This window comes from Moschus berezovskii, chromosome 6 (genome assembly GCF_049115385.1).
Source record: "Moschus berezovskii isolate FMDL1 chromosome 6, NW_MosBer_1.0, whole genome shotgun sequence".
NCBI lineage: Eukaryota > Metazoa > Chordata > Mammalia > Artiodactyla > Moschidae > Moschus > Moschus berezovskii.
Window position 1 is genome coordinate 113,498,426 of NC_142465.1, and position 16,083 is coordinate 113,514,508.

A 16,083-nucleotide genomic window follows, 5' to 3' on the forward strand; every position below is an offset into this window, starting at 1 on the left:
CCTTCTGTGTGCCCCAGCTTTGTGTTCTTTTGTGTCTGTCTTGTCAGCTTCAGTTTCGGGGCGTGTAGCAAGTGCACACCACAGGTGCCTGTGTCCCCAGTGTGTCTGGGACTCTGTCCACACTCGGGTGACCTCCCCCCACGCCCAGCCTGTGTGTTTGTCTACATCTGGGCGTCTGGCAGGGACTGCTTGGGGGCTGGGGGGCGGGGGACGCTGTGTCCCTGGTCAGGTGTACCCTGGGGTGCTCCCTAGTCTGACCTCCTGCCCTGCAGTAGAGATCTCTGCCTCACCACCCCCCCGTAAAATCTTTCCACGTGACCTCCCTGGGCTTCATGAGCTCATAGGAACAAGGTTCTTTGCAACCCGAGATGTGCTGGGCAACTCTTATCTGTACAGGCCTCGGGGAGGGAGGCTCCCTGGCTTCCTCCCTCTGGGGCTTGTTCTGCTCAGTGCTCCTGGAGACTGGCTCCTGAGCTGGGCCTTCAGAACTATTTGTGCCTCGGAGGTGCTGCCGGTCTCCGAGGGAGAGACAGGCACAGACACAGGATTTCAGTAGAATGTAAGAAGTCTATTTAGTTGGAGGAACCTGGAGAAGGAAAGGGCAACCCACTCCAGTACTCTCACCTGGGAAATCCCGTGGGCAGAGAAGCCTGGCAGGCTACCGTCCATGGTGTTGCAAAGAGTCAGACATGACTTAATGACTAAACAACAGCAATAATAAGGGCTAGTGGGTGGTGGTATGATCTGATGAAAGGAGATTCAGAGCTGAAACTTGAGGGGAGAAAGGGGGATGCACAGAAAGAAGCAGTGGGGGGCAAGAAGGACCCTGACCCCATCCCCACACTCAGTGGTTCTAGGGCCATGGGAGAAAACACAGCCTGACTTGAGAGGTTGCAGGAAAAACTGTGTCTTCAGGGGACAGTCAGGTTGTTAGCACAAGACTGTGCAGGGAGCTTTCAGGATACCAGGGATTGATTTCACTGATGAAGGTTCCAGGGACCAGGAAGGAGTAGGAGACAGGAGTAAGGAATGTCTGGGACTTGGATGACAGTACTTCTGTTCCTCGTACTGAAGGTCCTGGTCAGCTGGAAAACACCAAAAAAAGAATGAGAAAGAAATAAAACATTATTTTCAGTTAATAAGATTGTCTAATGAGAAAATATTAAAAGAGTTACACAAGTATAAGATGAATGTACTCAATGCCACAGAATCGTATACTTTATTTTAAAAGTAACATGTACTGTGCAGTCCTGTTCCACTTCATGTTATATTTTACCCTTTTGTTTAAGTTTGAGGTTTTTGGTAGACTTTTTTTTTTTTTTGAGGAAATTGACAAGTCGATTCTAAATTTACATGAATAAAGAGTCAAAACATTCCTGAAAAAAAAAACAACAGAGGAGCAGAGGCTACTGTGGAATTCAGAGGACACTGGGGAGTCAGGGGAGGCTTTCAGGAGGAGGTGACCTCGCGCTGAGCTGAGACAGTATTTCCTGTCCACTTTGGGGATGTGTCAGAGGGGCACTTGGGTTCCCCCTCCTTAACTGAAACGCACAGGTCTCCAGGTGTCCTGGCCTGTGGCTTTGACCTTCTCTACCCGTTCTCTCTGGTGTTTTATCTAATCTCCCTGAGCTCTGGACTGGGGAGGTGCAAGGGTGCAGGGGAGGTTGCCAGGACCACCTGGAGTCCACGACCTGCCAGGTGGGGTGGAAGGGCACTCCTAGGTGAGGCAGGCCCTGGGTTGGCTCCCTGACTGCTCCACTCTACCACCTGGCTCACAGCCGCCCATGAAGGCCCGTCTCACTCTCCTTTTCCACCTAGGGAAGCTGCAAGAACCCCCCATCCCCAAGCCCAGAGGGACCCCCAAACTGTCAGAGAGGTATGCTGGCTCCGAGGGGCTTCCAGGGCCCTGGTGGGGTGGGGGGTAAAGGGAGTACCCCTTGGGGGTCTGGGTCAGCAACAAGGCCATGTGACCCACAGCGCCCCCTCCTGGAAAGGGGGGCTCCTCTCTTGTGGGCAGGAGCCTGTGGCCACACCCCCTTCCTGTGTGGCTCCCCTGGAACCCCTCTCCCCGTGGGCAGCAGGGCCTGGTAGCAGGCTGCCCCCGGGGTCCCTTAATCTCCCCAAGCCTCTGCTGCCTCTGGAATGTGGGAGGCCTAGGCCTCCTAGAGTAGTTTTAAGAATCAGCAGCAGAGTATAGAAAGACCCAGCAAAGCGCCACTGTATGCCAGGCTCAGAGCCTCCACCCCCTGGAACCCCACGTCACAGGCGAGGAACCTCGATTTCCAGCTCTTCTTTGGGAGCTGTGCTTTCCCTATATGGTCCCTGGGCAGGGGGGCTTAGGGTGGAGAGAGACAAAGAGGCAGAGGGAGGGGAAGAGAGAGGGTCCCTCCTTTCCATTTGGGCTTTGGGCCCAGACGGGCCCCACGGTGCTGGGTTGGGAGAGGGGAAGGGTGCCGTGTCTCACCCACCCGCTGTGGGACACACTGGGGAGAGAAGGACGCTGCCCCTCCTTGACTGCTTATGGATTCTACCTCTTCTTGGCCTCTGTCCAGGACACCAGCCCCCAGGAAAGACCCACCGTGGATCACACTGGTGCAGGCAGAGCCAAAGAAGAAGCCAGCCCCCCTGCCCCCAAGCAGCAGCCCTGGGCCACTGCCGGGCCAGGAAGGCAGGCACGTGGAGAACGGGGGTGTGGACGAAGCAATCCCACGGGGCGCAGAGCTGAAGCCCTACAACCCCTTTGAGGAGGAGGAGGAGGAGTCCTCTGCTGCACCCAGCCAGGCCCCCGGCCTTGCCCCGACCCCCCTGGAGTCCACACCCAAGTCGCTACACCCCTGGTACGGCATCACCCCCACGAGCAGCCCCAAGACGAAGAAGCGCCCTGCCCCCCGAGCACCCAGCACGTCCCCCCTCGGTGAGTGCCATTCCTGGGAGCTCCCTGGAGAGCTGGGGTTGGGCATCTGGGTGACCCAGGGCCCGGGAAGGGCATGGGGTGCCACGGGACCCTCCCGCTCCAGGTCAGGTGCCGTGTGTGCCCTCAGTTAATCAGAGCAAACCCGTGGGGTAGGTAGCGTACTCTGTTTTGCAGGTGAGCAAACTTAGGCACAGAGAGGATAATGATTTGCTCGAAGCCTCACAGCACTTAAGCAGTGGAGGCAGAATTCGAACCAGGCTCTCGACCCTACTCTCAACCCTTCATAACCCACCTTGCAGGACGGTTGTGAGAACTAAATGTGTTGTCCGTTGATGTGCTTGTTAACAGAGTCAGGCCTGGGGAAGGTGCGTGACAGGGTTAGCTCCAGTCCTGCCCGTTCAGTCTCTGTTCTCCAGCTCCAGGCACCTGAGGCTCTGACCCGGCTATGGGACGCGGGCGCTAGTGACGCTGAGCTGTTCGTCCCCTGTGTGTGTCCTCAGTCTCCCCGGAAGACGGAGGTGGTGGGCCAGGTCCCGGGCGCTGTGCCTCCCTCCGCCCCGCCCTCCCTCTCACCGTCCTGCAGTCTTCTCGGGCCCAATGCCCAGTCCCCTTCCATCACGGCGGGGCTCCAGCTGCCCCGGAGACCTCAGTGGGAGTCCCTCAGACAGTGAGGTCGAGACCACGCTAGAGATGACAGGAGGCCAGTACTCAAGTGGTCCAGGTCCCCCCAACCCCTGCCAGGGCCCAGGGGCCCTCCAGCTGAGGTGGTGGGTCAGCTGATTGGAGGTGGTGGGCGCATGGTGGAGGCAGCCAATGGGATGAGCTCTGAGTCAGACTCAGCTGGGTCCAATCCCAGCCCTTCTCTCCAAGTCTGTCGTCTCACCTGGAAAGCACAGATAATAGTTTGAAGCATGGCATCCGTCATCCATGAGGCTGAAATTGGCGCAGGGCAGTGCCTGGCTGGGAGCCGGCCACCGCTAGAGTCGCCTGCTCCTCCCCTGTTGTTTTCCCTCCACTTCTGCTCAGTGCGAGGCCTTTCTGCCTTTTCAGTTTGGCTTTCTTTGGGTCAGATCAGACACGGGAGGGGAAGCGGAGGCTGCAGCCACGCTAGAGGAGGAAGCAAGAGCCATAAGGAAGCCAGGGCTGTAGCTGCACCACGAGGCACAGGCCAGAGCCCAGAGTGCACGGGATGAATTTGGGTGATCTGTCTGCCAGTGGCCTTGGTCCTCTCCCACCTTTGCTATCCTTGAGGCTCCTGCCTGGATGTGGAGGACTTGGGTTTCCTGGGCCACCTCTCACTTCACTGTTAAGAGCGAAGTGTCAGGCGAGGCCAGAGGGCCTGTCTGCCCCCTCGCTCGGCACCCATTTGCGGTTTGGTTTGTGCAGCTCTCCACGCCTCCCGCCTGTCCCGCTCGGAGCCGCCCTCGGCTACCCCATCGCCAGCCCTCAGCGTGGAGAGCCTGTCGTCCGAGAGCTCCAGCCAGCCCCCCAGTGAGGAGCTCCTGGAACCACCCGTCGTGCCCAAGAGCTCCTCAGAGCCTGCTGTCCACGCCCCTGGCACCCCTGGGACCTCTGCCAGCCTCTCTGCCAACTCCTCCCTCTCCTCTTCCGGGGAGCTGGTGGAGCCTAACATGGGTCGGATGCCTCAAGCCAGCCCTGGGCTTGCCCCCAGTACCAGGGGCAGCCCGGGTCCCCCGCCAGCCAAGCCCTGCAGTGGCACTGCCCCCACCCACCTTGTGCTGGTTGGAGACAAGAGCCCTGCACCTTCCCCTGGAACCTCATCCCCTCAGCTGCAGGTGAAGGTGAGTGTCTGCTGTCCTGTCTAGTGGACGTGGGCCTGGTCTCGGGGCAGGAATGTCCAGGGCTGGCCATCGTTGCTGGCCCTGACTTGTGGAGTGACCTTGGCTCTGCCCATCTGGCCATTCATCACTCCATACATTGAGGTACAGCTCCCTGTCAACATCCTTTCATCTACTGGCCAGACCTCCTGTCCATCTGTTCACCTGTCCACTTGCCCGACCTTCCATGTCTTGAGGCATCCAGCTCTTATTTACCTGCTGAACCCGCGCATGTGCCCGTTGGAGACACACACACCAGCCACTACTCACCCACACATCCTCCGTCCGCTTTCCATTCACTGAAGCCCTATTTGTGCCAGAACCTGGCACAGCATCATTGAGACCCTGTCCTTGCCCTCTAGGCGCTCACCCTCTGCTCAGGGAGACAAGCCTAGATGATTGTCCTTCCACCTGGGGTAGAGAGCACAGAGGGGAGGGGAGGATGCCCTTCTTGGGGTGGTGTTCCTTCTCCAGAGACCTCAGTCTCCCCTCCTATAGAACGGGGCTGATGGTGTTCATTGAGTCGCTTCTGTGTGCATGGGCTGGCCTGGGCTTCTGGGGTGATGGCTCTGGTGGTCCTTGTCCCTAGGTGCTCACAGCCAAGTTAGGGGTGGAGTGCCGAGATGACTGTGTCTTGTATGGAGTTTGTAGTGGGGTGGACTTACAGAGGAGGGGTCAGCTCTCAACAGGCAGAGGGCCCAGGAAATGGCTTTACTGGGTGCTTCTATTGTGGCCACTGCAGGGGTACAGACAGCCCCTGCTGCCACTCCCTTCCCCAGACCCCGTCCCAGGCCGGCCCCACACTCCGTCCCCTCTGGGGGCTGTAGTGGGCACCCACCCCCGGCAGCTCGTTTTCCAGATGGCCTTTGTGACTGGTGGAGCACTTGTTTCTCAGGGCCCGGCCAAGAACCAGGGGTCACCGGAGGCAGTGCACTCCTCTGGGCACCTAGTTTACCAAGAGGTCTCTCCTTTGCGCCACCAGGTTCTTTTCTTTTTTTTCCTATTATTTATTAAAGGACCAGAGTCCCTTTGTGCCACCAGGTTCTTTTTTTTTTTTTTTTAAATTTATTTATTTGGCTGTGCCAGGTCTTCGCTGCAACACGTGGGATTTTTTTTTTTTTTAATTTTTTTTATTGGAGGCTAATTACTTTACAATATTATATTGGTTGGTTTTGCCATACATTGACATGAATCTGCCCCGGGTTGTACATGTGTTCCCCATCTTGAACCCCCCTCCCACCTCCCTCCCCATCCCATCCCTCTGGGTCATCCCAGCGCACCAGCCCCGAGCATCCTGTCTCATGCATCGAACGTGGACTGGCGATTCATTTCACATATGATAATATACATGTTTCAATGCTATTCTCCCAAATCATCCCACCCTCGCCCTCTCCCACAGAGTCCAAAAGATGTTCTATACACCTGTGTCTCTTTTGCTGTCTTGTATACAGGGTTATTGTTATCATCTTTCTAAATTCCATATATATGCGTTAGTATACTGTATTGGTGTTTTTCTTTCTGGCTTACTTCACTCTGTATAATAGGCTCCAGTTTCATCCACCTCATTAGAACTGATTCAAAAGTATTCTTTTTAATGGCTGAATAATACTCTATTGTGTATATGTACCAAAGCTTTCTTATCCATTCGTCTGCAGATGGACATCTAGGTTGCTTCCATGTCCTGGCTATTATAAACAGTGCTGCAATGAACATTGGAGTACATGTGTCTCTTTCAATTCTGGTTTCCTCGGTGTGTATGCCCAGGAGTGCGATTGCTGGGTCGTATGGCAGTTCTATTTCCAGTTTTTTAAGGAATTTCCACACTGCTCTCCATAGTGGCTGTACTAGTTTGCATTCCCACCAACAGTGTAAGAGGGATCCCTTTTCTCCACACCCTCTCCAGCATTTATTGCATGTAGACTTTTGGATAGCAGCCATTCTGACTGGTGTGAAATGGTATCTCATTGTGGTTTTGATTTGCATTTCTCTGATTATGAGGGATGTTGAGCATTTTTTCATGTGTTTGTTAGCCATCTGTATGTCTTCTTTGGAGAAATGTCTGTTTAGTTCTTTGGCCCATTTTTTGATTGGGTCGTTTATTTTTCTGGAATTGAGCTGCAGGAGCTGCTTGTATATTTTGGAGATTAATTCTTCGTCAGTTGTTTCATTTGCTATTGCACCATGCAAACTCTTAGTTGCTTCATGTGGGATCGAGTTCTCTGACCAGCGGTGGCGCCTGGGCCCCCCTGCAGAGTCTTAGCCACTGAACCACTAGGGAAGTCTGGAGCCACCAGGTTCTTTTTTAAAAAAAATCATTAATTATTTTTGGTTGTATTGGGTCTTCTTTGCTGCGCATGGGCTTTCTCTAGTTGCAGGCACGGGGGCTACTCTTTGTTGCGATATGCCGGCTTCTCATTGCGGTGGCTTCTCTTGTGGCCAAGCACAGGCTCTAGGCGCCTGGGCTTCAGGAGTTGCAGCATGCGGGCTCGAGAGTGTGGGCTTCAGGAGTTGTGGTGCACGGGCTCAGTTGCTCCAAGGCATGTGGAATCTTCCCGGACCAGGGATTGAACCCGAGTCCCCTGCATTGGTAAACGGATTCTTAACCACTGGACCACCGGGGAAGTCTACCACCAGGTTCTGATCCTGCACTTTCTCCCGCACTCTGCAGTCCTCTGAGGGCCCAGGGCTCACCCGCCCTGGGTGGAGGGTGGCTGTAGTCCTGATCTGACCAGCCTGACAGAGGATGAGTCTGCAGAGGAGCCTGAGCTGTTGGTTTGTGCACCTTTCAAATGTCATTTAACCTTCTTTGGTCTGGGTCCCCCAGTCCAGCTGTCACCACCTGCTGTGTGACTTGGACAAGGGGCCTTTTCTCCGGGCCTCTGGTTGCTCTTAGGGGTCCCAGGGTTCCTTGCTGAGCGGGTGGAGGAGAGAGCTGATTTTGAATCCCCCCATCCACCCTACAGGCAGCTCCCCGTTTCCTGCCCTGGGGTGTGTGAAAGGTTAGTTTGAAGGAGTTCTGTGGCTGAGACCCCTTGAGGGACTCGGGGCCTTCGGGCTGTCTGACCCTGCTGAGCTGCTTCAGGTGTGATTGTGGACGGTGAGGGTGGAGCCCCAAGGGGGCTTCCTTCTGGGGTGCCCCATCCCTTACCCTCACCCTAGGATTTGGAAGGAATCTGAGATAGTGAGGGCAGGAGAGAAGGCCCTTGGGTGGGTGCTGCCCTGTGGGGACCAGACTGTCTCCCATCCGCACCTGGACTCCTGCGTCAGCTCCCAGAGCAACTTCCAGCCTCAAAGAACTCCCCCATCCCACCTGAGCGACTGGCGCAGGTGAGGTGAGAAGCTCCCTCCTCACTCCTTCCCCAGCTCTTGGAAAGCCAGGTCAGCACTCCTGGGAGCACTCCATGGCCTCAGGGACGCCTGTTACCGATGAGCTGGGGGAAGTGGTGGGAAGATGCTGGCACTGCCCTGGTGGAAGGCAGGGACTGTTCCCGTGCTGGGCCTGCCCGCTCTGCTGGCCTCGGAGAGGACTCCCCAGGGAGATCGGCAGTGTAGGATGGGGGCCTTTCCTGGGCAGGGCAGGGGCTGCCTCCCTCTACTGAAAGCGGGATCCCACTTTTGTACTTCCTGTCTGGGCAACCCTGGGCAAGGCGCTGAGCCCCGTAATCCCTGCTGGGAAAGGGGTGTTTGTGAGGCCTGGGTGAGCTACCGTTGCTTCGTCCTGCCCTAAACTGCATGTCCTGACCACTGCCCCCAGCGCCGGAGGGCTGCCCGACCTGAAACAGACCAAATCACACTCCAGCGTGGGCCCTTGGGAAGAACGTGACCTTGGGCCAATTACTTAACCCCTAAAACTTGAGTTTCCTCACCTGTGAGATGGGCAGACACGACCCACTTTGAGGAGTGGTTGTGAGAATTAGACAAGCATGTAGCAAAGTATCCAGTGTGGCAGCTGCACGTGAGAGGCGCTGGGAAGTGGAAGTCTTTGTTGAATGACTGCATGCCTCAGACGGGATGCTGGGAGATTCTCTGCCTGATTCCCACCCGCCCTGCTTTCCATGGTCCCACGTGATCAAGCTCCCAGGGTCCTACTGCCCCTTCCTGACTTATTAATATCTTCTGTCATGTTTCCCTGCCTTTAGTCTTCCTGCAAGGAGAATCCTTTTAACCGGAAGCCATCACCTACAGCATCCCCAAATGTAAAGAAGGCCACCAAGGGCTCGAAGCCAGCGAGACCACCTGCCCCAGGACATGGCTTCCCACTCATCAAACGCAAGGTATCTGCTGCTGCTGCTGCTGCTAAGTCACTTCAGTCGTGTCCGACTCTGTGTGACCCCATAGACAGAAGCCCACAAAGCTCTCCCGTCCCTGAGATTCTCCAGGCAAGAACACTGGAGTGGGTTGCCATTTCCTTCTCCAATGTGTGAAAGTGAAAAGTGAAAGTGAAGTCGCTCAGTCGCATCCGACCTGGGAGCCCCAGATACCTGGCTGCCTGGGCTCGGGCCCCCTCCCTTGGTGGCCTGAGGCTTGCTGTGGGACCCTGCGACAGGGCAGTCCGTCTGGGCAGCTTCCCTGAGATGTGGGAGGGGGCCTGCCTGGGAAGCCCAGCTGGGAGATCTGACTTGCAGCCAGGGGGAATTTTGAGATCAGCTGCTCTGACCAAAAGCACTGGGTGATGCATTTCAATTGTTACTAATAATAGTGCAACAAAGCATTCACATGACATACTTCTACTTAAACAGCTTAGAAGTGTTCTTGGTTTCTCTCTCCTTTGGGTCACTTTCTTATATTATGATGTCCTTTCTGGCGTGGCAGAGGAGGGAAGGAAATTGCCAAGAGAGGCAGAAAGTCGTGTCACCCTCTGGGCATGCCTGATGGCACTGGGAACCCAGGACACGGGGTGTGGGGCAGAGCCCGGGAGGCCAGCACTGGCCAGAGGGACACTCCTGGCGGCAGACAGGTGGGAGGGTGGGCTGATCGCAGGTGACTAGGTGCTGTTGGGCAGGTCCAGTCCGACCAGTACATCCCCGAAGAGGATATCCATGGAGAAATAGACACCATCGAGCGCCAGCTGGATGCCCTGGAACACCGTGGGGTTCTGCTGGAGGAGAAGCTGCGTGGCGGAGTGAACGGTGTGGGGGCTGTGGGGGGCTTGGCAGGGGGTGGTGGGGACCCAGGTGGGGGAAGCCTCTTCCCCAGGGTAGGAGCTGCCATGGCTCCTTCGAGGATGGGGACCGTCACCAGCCCTGGCCTCAGTGAGCATCTGGCTTGCAGAGGGCCGTGAGGACGACATGCTGGTGGACTGGTTCAAGCTCATCCACGAGAAGCATCTGCTGGTTCGGCGGGAGTCTGAGCTCATCTACGTGTGAGTCCTGCTTCCCCCCCGTCCCCACCCGGCTCCCCCCAACCCTGAATCCACAGAGCTCAGGACTGAGAGTGTTCACCTTCCCGCATCAGCTCAGGGCAGGGCGGGCAGTCGGGGCAGAACTAACAGTCCCCTTCTTCCCACCTTCCAGCTTTAAGCAGCAGAACCTGGAGCAGCGGCAGGCTGACGTGGAGTACGAGCTACGGTGCCTTCTCAACAAGCCAGGTGACGGCAGCCATGCCCTGTCCCCGGTCATCTGCCCTGGGGCCTGGTGACATGGAGGAGTGGGCTGGGGAAGGATGGACAGAGCCCTGATGGGGAGGCCTGGGCAGACTGTGGGAGCAGGGCCAGAGGACATGGTGGGAGGTGCTGTCTGGGTCCTAACAGGGGATTAATAGACTCAAGCGAAGACGGGAGAGGGGACCCGCGTGGGGCTGTGAAATCTGTGTGTTGGATGACAGGCCTGCAGAGAGCTCTCCAAGGCCAGGAGCAGACTGACCTTTTTTGGCCCCTTCCTCCCCCTGGAACGTGTGGGTGGGTAGGTCCTGGGGTGTAGGGTTGGGGGCGGTCAGTCTCCAGGGCCCTGGACTGCCTCAGTGAGGCAGAGCATGTGTCTGTCCTGGGCCAGCTCTGGGCTCATGGCCGTTAGGTCAGAGCGTGGGTGCAGGGAGGGCCAGTGGGAGGGCCCCCTGCACGGCGTGGCCCTGCGAGGGAGGGATGGGGTGTGCTGAGGATGGAGGGGGGCAGGGGCGGGGCTGGGCGTGGAGCCACGCCGTCCTGTGCGCTCCGGGAACTTGCTGTGCCCTGAGGATGTGTGTTGGCTGCACATCCCGGGCTTGGCACGCAGTCTCAGTGGATCCATGTGTGACACAGAACAGAGGTGCCCACCTGGGAGGGCGTTCTCAGGACCAGGAGATGGGATGTGGAAAGGCGCTGTGCCCTCGGCGGGCCTGATGCCTACTACGTGACCAAGTTGGAGTCTGGCCACGACGTAGGGTGAAGCACAGCTGTGGGCTGAGAGAGACCGCAGGACTGTGGCAGGTCCAGAGGCAGGAACCAGGGCTTTTGACCATTTCCTGTGGCCCAGGTGGTTAGGAATCGTTGTTTGCCATTGAACAGATGAGGAAACGGAGAGCCAGAGAGGTTGAGTCTTGCCCCTTGATGGTGGAACCCAGCTTCTTTCCGAGCCTCTGACTTGGACGTGTGCTGCACACAAGCAGCCCCTCCTCCTGGCTGGGATGGTGGCCCTGCTTTCCCATTGACTGGGCAGCTTGGGAGGCTGGATGAGACCCAGAGTCAGGAATGCCCCTGGGAAAGTCACAGAATGTCCCAGCCCTCCACTGCCCTCTATGACTCATTCCCAAATCCCTGGAGGCTGGGGCGTGGCCACCATGGCGAGGGAGCCGCAGCGCCACCTTGTGGCCAGAGAGGGGCCCGCACCTCTGTTCTTTCTCCAGGCCCTCCTGGCCCTGGGCTTTTTGTGTTCCTTCTCCAGTGCTGTGTGAGATGGCAGTGCATCCTGGGCTTGTCTTCCTGTCCTGGTTGTCGCCTTTGGAGGGTGATACTGATTTAAAGGCCCCAGGTGGGCCGGAGATCCGTAAGACACTGTAAGGGCTGTAGCTTGGGGACATGTGGCTGCCCGGAAATAGGCACTGGCTCCACCCTTGCTGTGTGGCACTGGTCTAGGATTTAGCTTCCCTGAGCCTCAGTTTTCCCCCATGTAGGTTGTGGACATAACCTACCCAGGCCCCAGATTCGAGAAACAGCAGAGTAGGCTTTGAACTGGAGTGGTGTCTCTGAAACCCACATTGTCCCTGGAACTATGCTGGGCCATTGGTCCAGTTTTGGCAAGAGGAGGCAGTGCGGGTTTGGGGCATGGCTGAGGGGTGAGGAGGCCTCTAGTGGCAGATATTGTGTTAGGAAGGTCATATTAGGGGGCATCCGTCCCCCGGAAGTCTGCAGGCTGGGGTAGAGGAATACCAAGGAGCAGGTGGGTCTCGGAGGGTGTGGTTCTGTGGGATGGCCTGGGTTCTTGAAATCAGGAGACTAGAGGGGAGGGCAGCAGGTGTCTGAGATATCAGGGACACTTGCTGGCAGGTCTCCCAACCGCTAGGGTCCATTCTAGTCCACCCTCCTTCTTGGCTCTAGATGGATGTCTGAGGATGCCTCTTGGATCACATTTCTCTCCTGTATGTTCTCCCGGGGGCTCTGTTATTGCCTCACTCCAGCCAGCCCGCCACTGGGAACTCTCAGCAGGCCCAGCCCGAATCCTGCCTTCCCCAGGAAACCACCTAGTGAACACGGGTTGCCTGAACGCGAGAGCACAAACAGGAAACTCTGGCCCGCACTGGTCTCTGTTCTCAGAGCCTGTATTGTACTGGTCCTCTTGGGGCCCCCGGGAGAGTTTCTTTGGTAGGCAGACTGGTATTCTTGGTCTCTTCTGCAACAGCCTTCATTTCTCCGAAAACTGTAATCCCCACCCATCTGGGCGGCTCCTCGTCCTCATGGTGTACAGCGTGGGGCTGGTCTGCAGCCACCCTTAGCACTTAGGCATTGCTTCCTCGCTTCCCGGGCCTCATGTCCCCGGCTTTTCTCCTTGAGCAGAAAAGGACTGGACAGAGGAAGACCGGGGCCGAGAGAAGCTGCTGATGCAAGAGCTCGTGACCCTCATCGAGCAGCGCAACGCCATCGTCAACTGCCTGGATGAGGACCGGCAGAGGTGACGTGGCTGGGGGCGGGGTTCCCGGGGCTTCCTGGGGATGAGACCTTCACCGCCAACCATCCCAGCTACCCCTTGTTCAGCCTGTGTGGACTCAGAGAGTCTGGAGGGGCCTGAGAGATTATCTGGCCCTTCTTCCTGTGGGACACTCAGCTTCCCTGTCTCATTTCAGGGAGGAAGAGGAAGATAAGATGTTGGAAGCCATGATCAAGAAGAAAGGTGAGGCCCCTCCTGGGGCTCTGGCCCATTTGAACTCCTGCAGGGTGGGAGGGGGTGGTTGAACACAGAGTTGGAAGGGGCACCCACAGGGACAGTGTGTGCAAGCCTTTCTTTTGCCAAGAAGGCCTTGTGTAGCAAGCCAGGCCAACCTATGGCCAGGAAGATGGGTGTGGGATGCCGTGGTACCCATAGGGAGGGTGGTGACATGGGGCTGTTTCCCGGGGCATGTGTGCCTTGAGCTGTGTGTTCCTCCTTGAGAGCCACAGCTGGTTCAGGAGGGGTCTGTGGGCTCACAGAGCAGTTCCCCCACCACCACCCCGGAGAAGATAGTGCCCAGAACTGTTGAGACAGCACTGGCCTGGGAATCAGGAGGCCTGGGTTCCCCCAGTGACTCATCTCGTGGCCTTGCGGTTCCGTCTGAGCTCCAGTGAGACTGGATTCCGGTCCCAGCTCTGACGCGTCCCAGCTGGGTGGCTTTGCGCCAGCGCTTCACCCCTCCAGGCCTCACTCTCCTTGTCTGCAGGATGGGGGTGACAGAGGCACCCACCTCCTGGGCGGGTGCTGAGGATGACTGAGATAACCTGTATAAAGCACTTAGCCGTGGCCTGGCACCCACAGAGAGCTCGGTTGGTGGTAATCTGTTTCAGACTCACATTTTCCTTGTCCATAATAAGTGAGGGACTGGGCCAGATGATTTCTGCGATTTCTTCCAGCTCTGACCATTAGTGTTTATACTGTAAGCACAGAGCTGTAGGGGAATCGAGGCTTTTAGAGAGAAAACGTCAGCCGTGCTCTAGGGCTCCCACTGCCTTCATGAGTGCTCATCTCCCAATCCCTGCCGAATGCTGGGAAGGGGTGGGGTCCCGTCCTAGAGGTGAAGTGGAGACGCAAAAGGATGAAGGGACATGTCCACGGTTCCAGGCGATATGGTGGTGGTGGTGGGCTGAGACTGTTGGCTGCCACTCCCTGACCATCACTGCCAACCCCCGGCCCGCCCCAATTGACTGCCCTTTCCCTTCTGCAGAGTTCCAGAAGGAGGCTGAGCCTGAGAGCAAGAAGAAGGGCAAGTTCAAGACCATGAAGATGCTGAAGCTGCTAGGAAACAAGCGTGATACCAAGAGCAAGTGCCCCGGAGACAGGAGCTAACGGCACGGGCCGCCAGCCGGGGACACCACCCCCCACTGGCTGCGCTCTACGGGGCGGGGGTCTTCTGTGTCCCTTCAGGATCAGTCGAGAGGAAAGATGACTTAGGGGAGGGAGCCTCTGGGTGATGGCCTCTCCCTCCTCAGGGTCCTCTGGCTGGTCTGGGCTAAAGAGTTTTTCTTCCCTTTCCTCTGAGCCCCCAGCCTGGCTCTCCTGACTCCAGATGCTGTGACTGACTCCAGGAGCGAGCAGGGTCTCGTCCCACAAGCCCCTGCCCTTGGTCCCGCTTCGCTCCTGTACCACGTGTGGCGGGGAGCAGAGGCTCTGTCCGCCCACGGAGGTCTGCCCGTGGTGGACCCTCTGGCCTGGGTCTCCTGCCCTCTGGGCAGGTTGGCAAGCCAGGCTCGGCCACAGCGGCCCCTTCCCACGCCCCCCCGTCCTGGGTCTGAATCCCGTTGTCCTGTCAGGGCGGGCGGCCTGGCCTCTCTTTCTCCGCACTCAGGAGCTCTATTTATGAAGTCTCTTAATTAAAGTTGGAGGTAGTTACTGCTGTCCTCAAGACCCGAAGGGGCCTGATGGACAGACCCCTGCCTTTGTTCCTCGAAGTCTTAGGAGGTGCCTCCCTCACTGCCCCTCATTCCGCAGGAAGTCTCCCTGCCCGAGACAGGGTGCTGGGGCGGGTGGGGTGCCCGAGAGCTGAGCCCCCCAAGGGTGGGCCTTGGGGGAGGCGGGCGGGCCCCAGGCCAGCAGCAGGCGGGCGTGCTGCCTGTAGGTGCTAACCCTGGCCCTTCACCGCACACCGTAGCCCCTGGCCCCTCCTGTGGGCTCTCCCCACCACCCCAGGGCTGGGGTGCAGCGGACCTGCTCCCGGGTGGTCAGCGCCAGCCTGTCTCCTCACACGCGTCTGTTGTCTGTTCCCTCCCGACTTTGTCGCCTCCAAAGGACTGATGGCCGCTCACCCCCGGGACGGCTGTGGGAGAGGAGGAGCTGATGGGGACGAGCACCTTCGCCCCAGGGGACGTGCCCAGCAGCTCTTGGGGCAAAGCACTGTTGCTATAAGCTATTTCCGGGGTGCCTCTAGGGCCCTTCCCTCAGCACGCCTCTGGGGAAAGATGACACTGTATTAACTTGAGAGGGTTTTCCTCACTGACAGTAAACAGAGACCACCTCAGCTGCCAGTGCCTTGCAACCCTGGGCCGCCCTCCCCTTGCCAGGCCTACCTTCTTCCCTGCCTCCGCCGTGCCTCTTGGCTGGCATCTCCGCTGGCCCAGGAGGGCGTGGAGGGGCTGTCCACCGCTGGGGGCCCTGGCCCCTCTCTCCCTGCCCCTGGGCAGGACGCCTTCCTCTGCAGGGACCAGTGCAAAGCCTCTGACCGTCTCCTTCCTGACGGGCCTGTTGACCTGCAGCTGCGGTCACCAGCTCCAGCGCCATTCGGGGGGCCAGGCAGGTGACACACATGAACCCAGGCTGGGTGCGTCCTGCGGGGCGGCCCCGTCAGGCTGCCTTGGTGTCAGGACCCCTGGGTGGTGGGGACTGGGGTGAACTGGGGTGGATACACCGCAACTAGAAGGGGAGGTTGTCCCTCACCCAAGTCAACTGTAGCCTGTGGGATGTGGGCCCAGTGGGGCCAGATCTTTGCATTTTTCAAAAGAAACTGGAAATCCAGCGGAGCGTGTGTGTACTTTGTAAAACTGACTTGAATTGAAATCAAGGGTACGTGCTACCATGTCAGAGTGGGCTGACTCTGTCCTGGGTTCTCCGGTTTGCTGCCTCTGGGCCACGTGCTGCGGCCTTTGAAGTAGAGAATGGCCGTCCTCCTCAGGTTGTGCCCTGAGTCCTTGGGTTCTTGAGGGAGTGTGGACGCAGGCTTCCCATGGAATGTTCCAGA

The 16,083-nt window shown here is 57.8% G+C and overlaps 1 protein-coding gene across 3 annotated transcripts in view; it reads left to right on the forward strand.

Moving 5' to 3' along the window:
* The window catches only part of MICALL1 (MICAL like 1), a 28,559-nt gene extending 12,699 nt beyond the window's left edge, over positions 1-15,860 (forward strand). For 2 of the 3 annotated variants that reach the window (XM_055395193.2, XM_055395194.2), the window contains exons 7-16: positions 1,819-1,876; positions 2,553-2,914; positions 4,301-4,716; positions 8,892-9,026; positions 9,755-9,881; positions 10,024-10,114; positions 10,266-10,339; positions 12,719-12,833; positions 13,006-13,052; positions 14,077-15,860. In XM_055395193.2, coding sequence (XP_055251168.2) covers positions 1,819-1,876; positions 2,553-2,914; positions 4,301-4,716; positions 8,892-9,026; positions 9,755-9,881; positions 10,024-10,114; positions 10,266-10,339; positions 12,719-12,833; positions 13,006-13,052; positions 14,077-14,198 — 1,547 coding nt within the window. In that variant the 3' untranslated portion in view covers positions 14,199-15,860. The remainder of the gene's footprint in view (positions 1-1,818; positions 1,877-2,552; positions 2,915-4,300; positions 4,717-8,891; positions 9,027-9,754; positions 9,882-10,023; positions 10,115-10,265; positions 10,340-12,718; positions 12,834-13,005; positions 13,053-14,076) is intronic. The other variant, XM_088837485.1, reaches the window with a different exon arrangement.
* Positions 15,861-16,083: the final 223 nt, after the last annotated feature.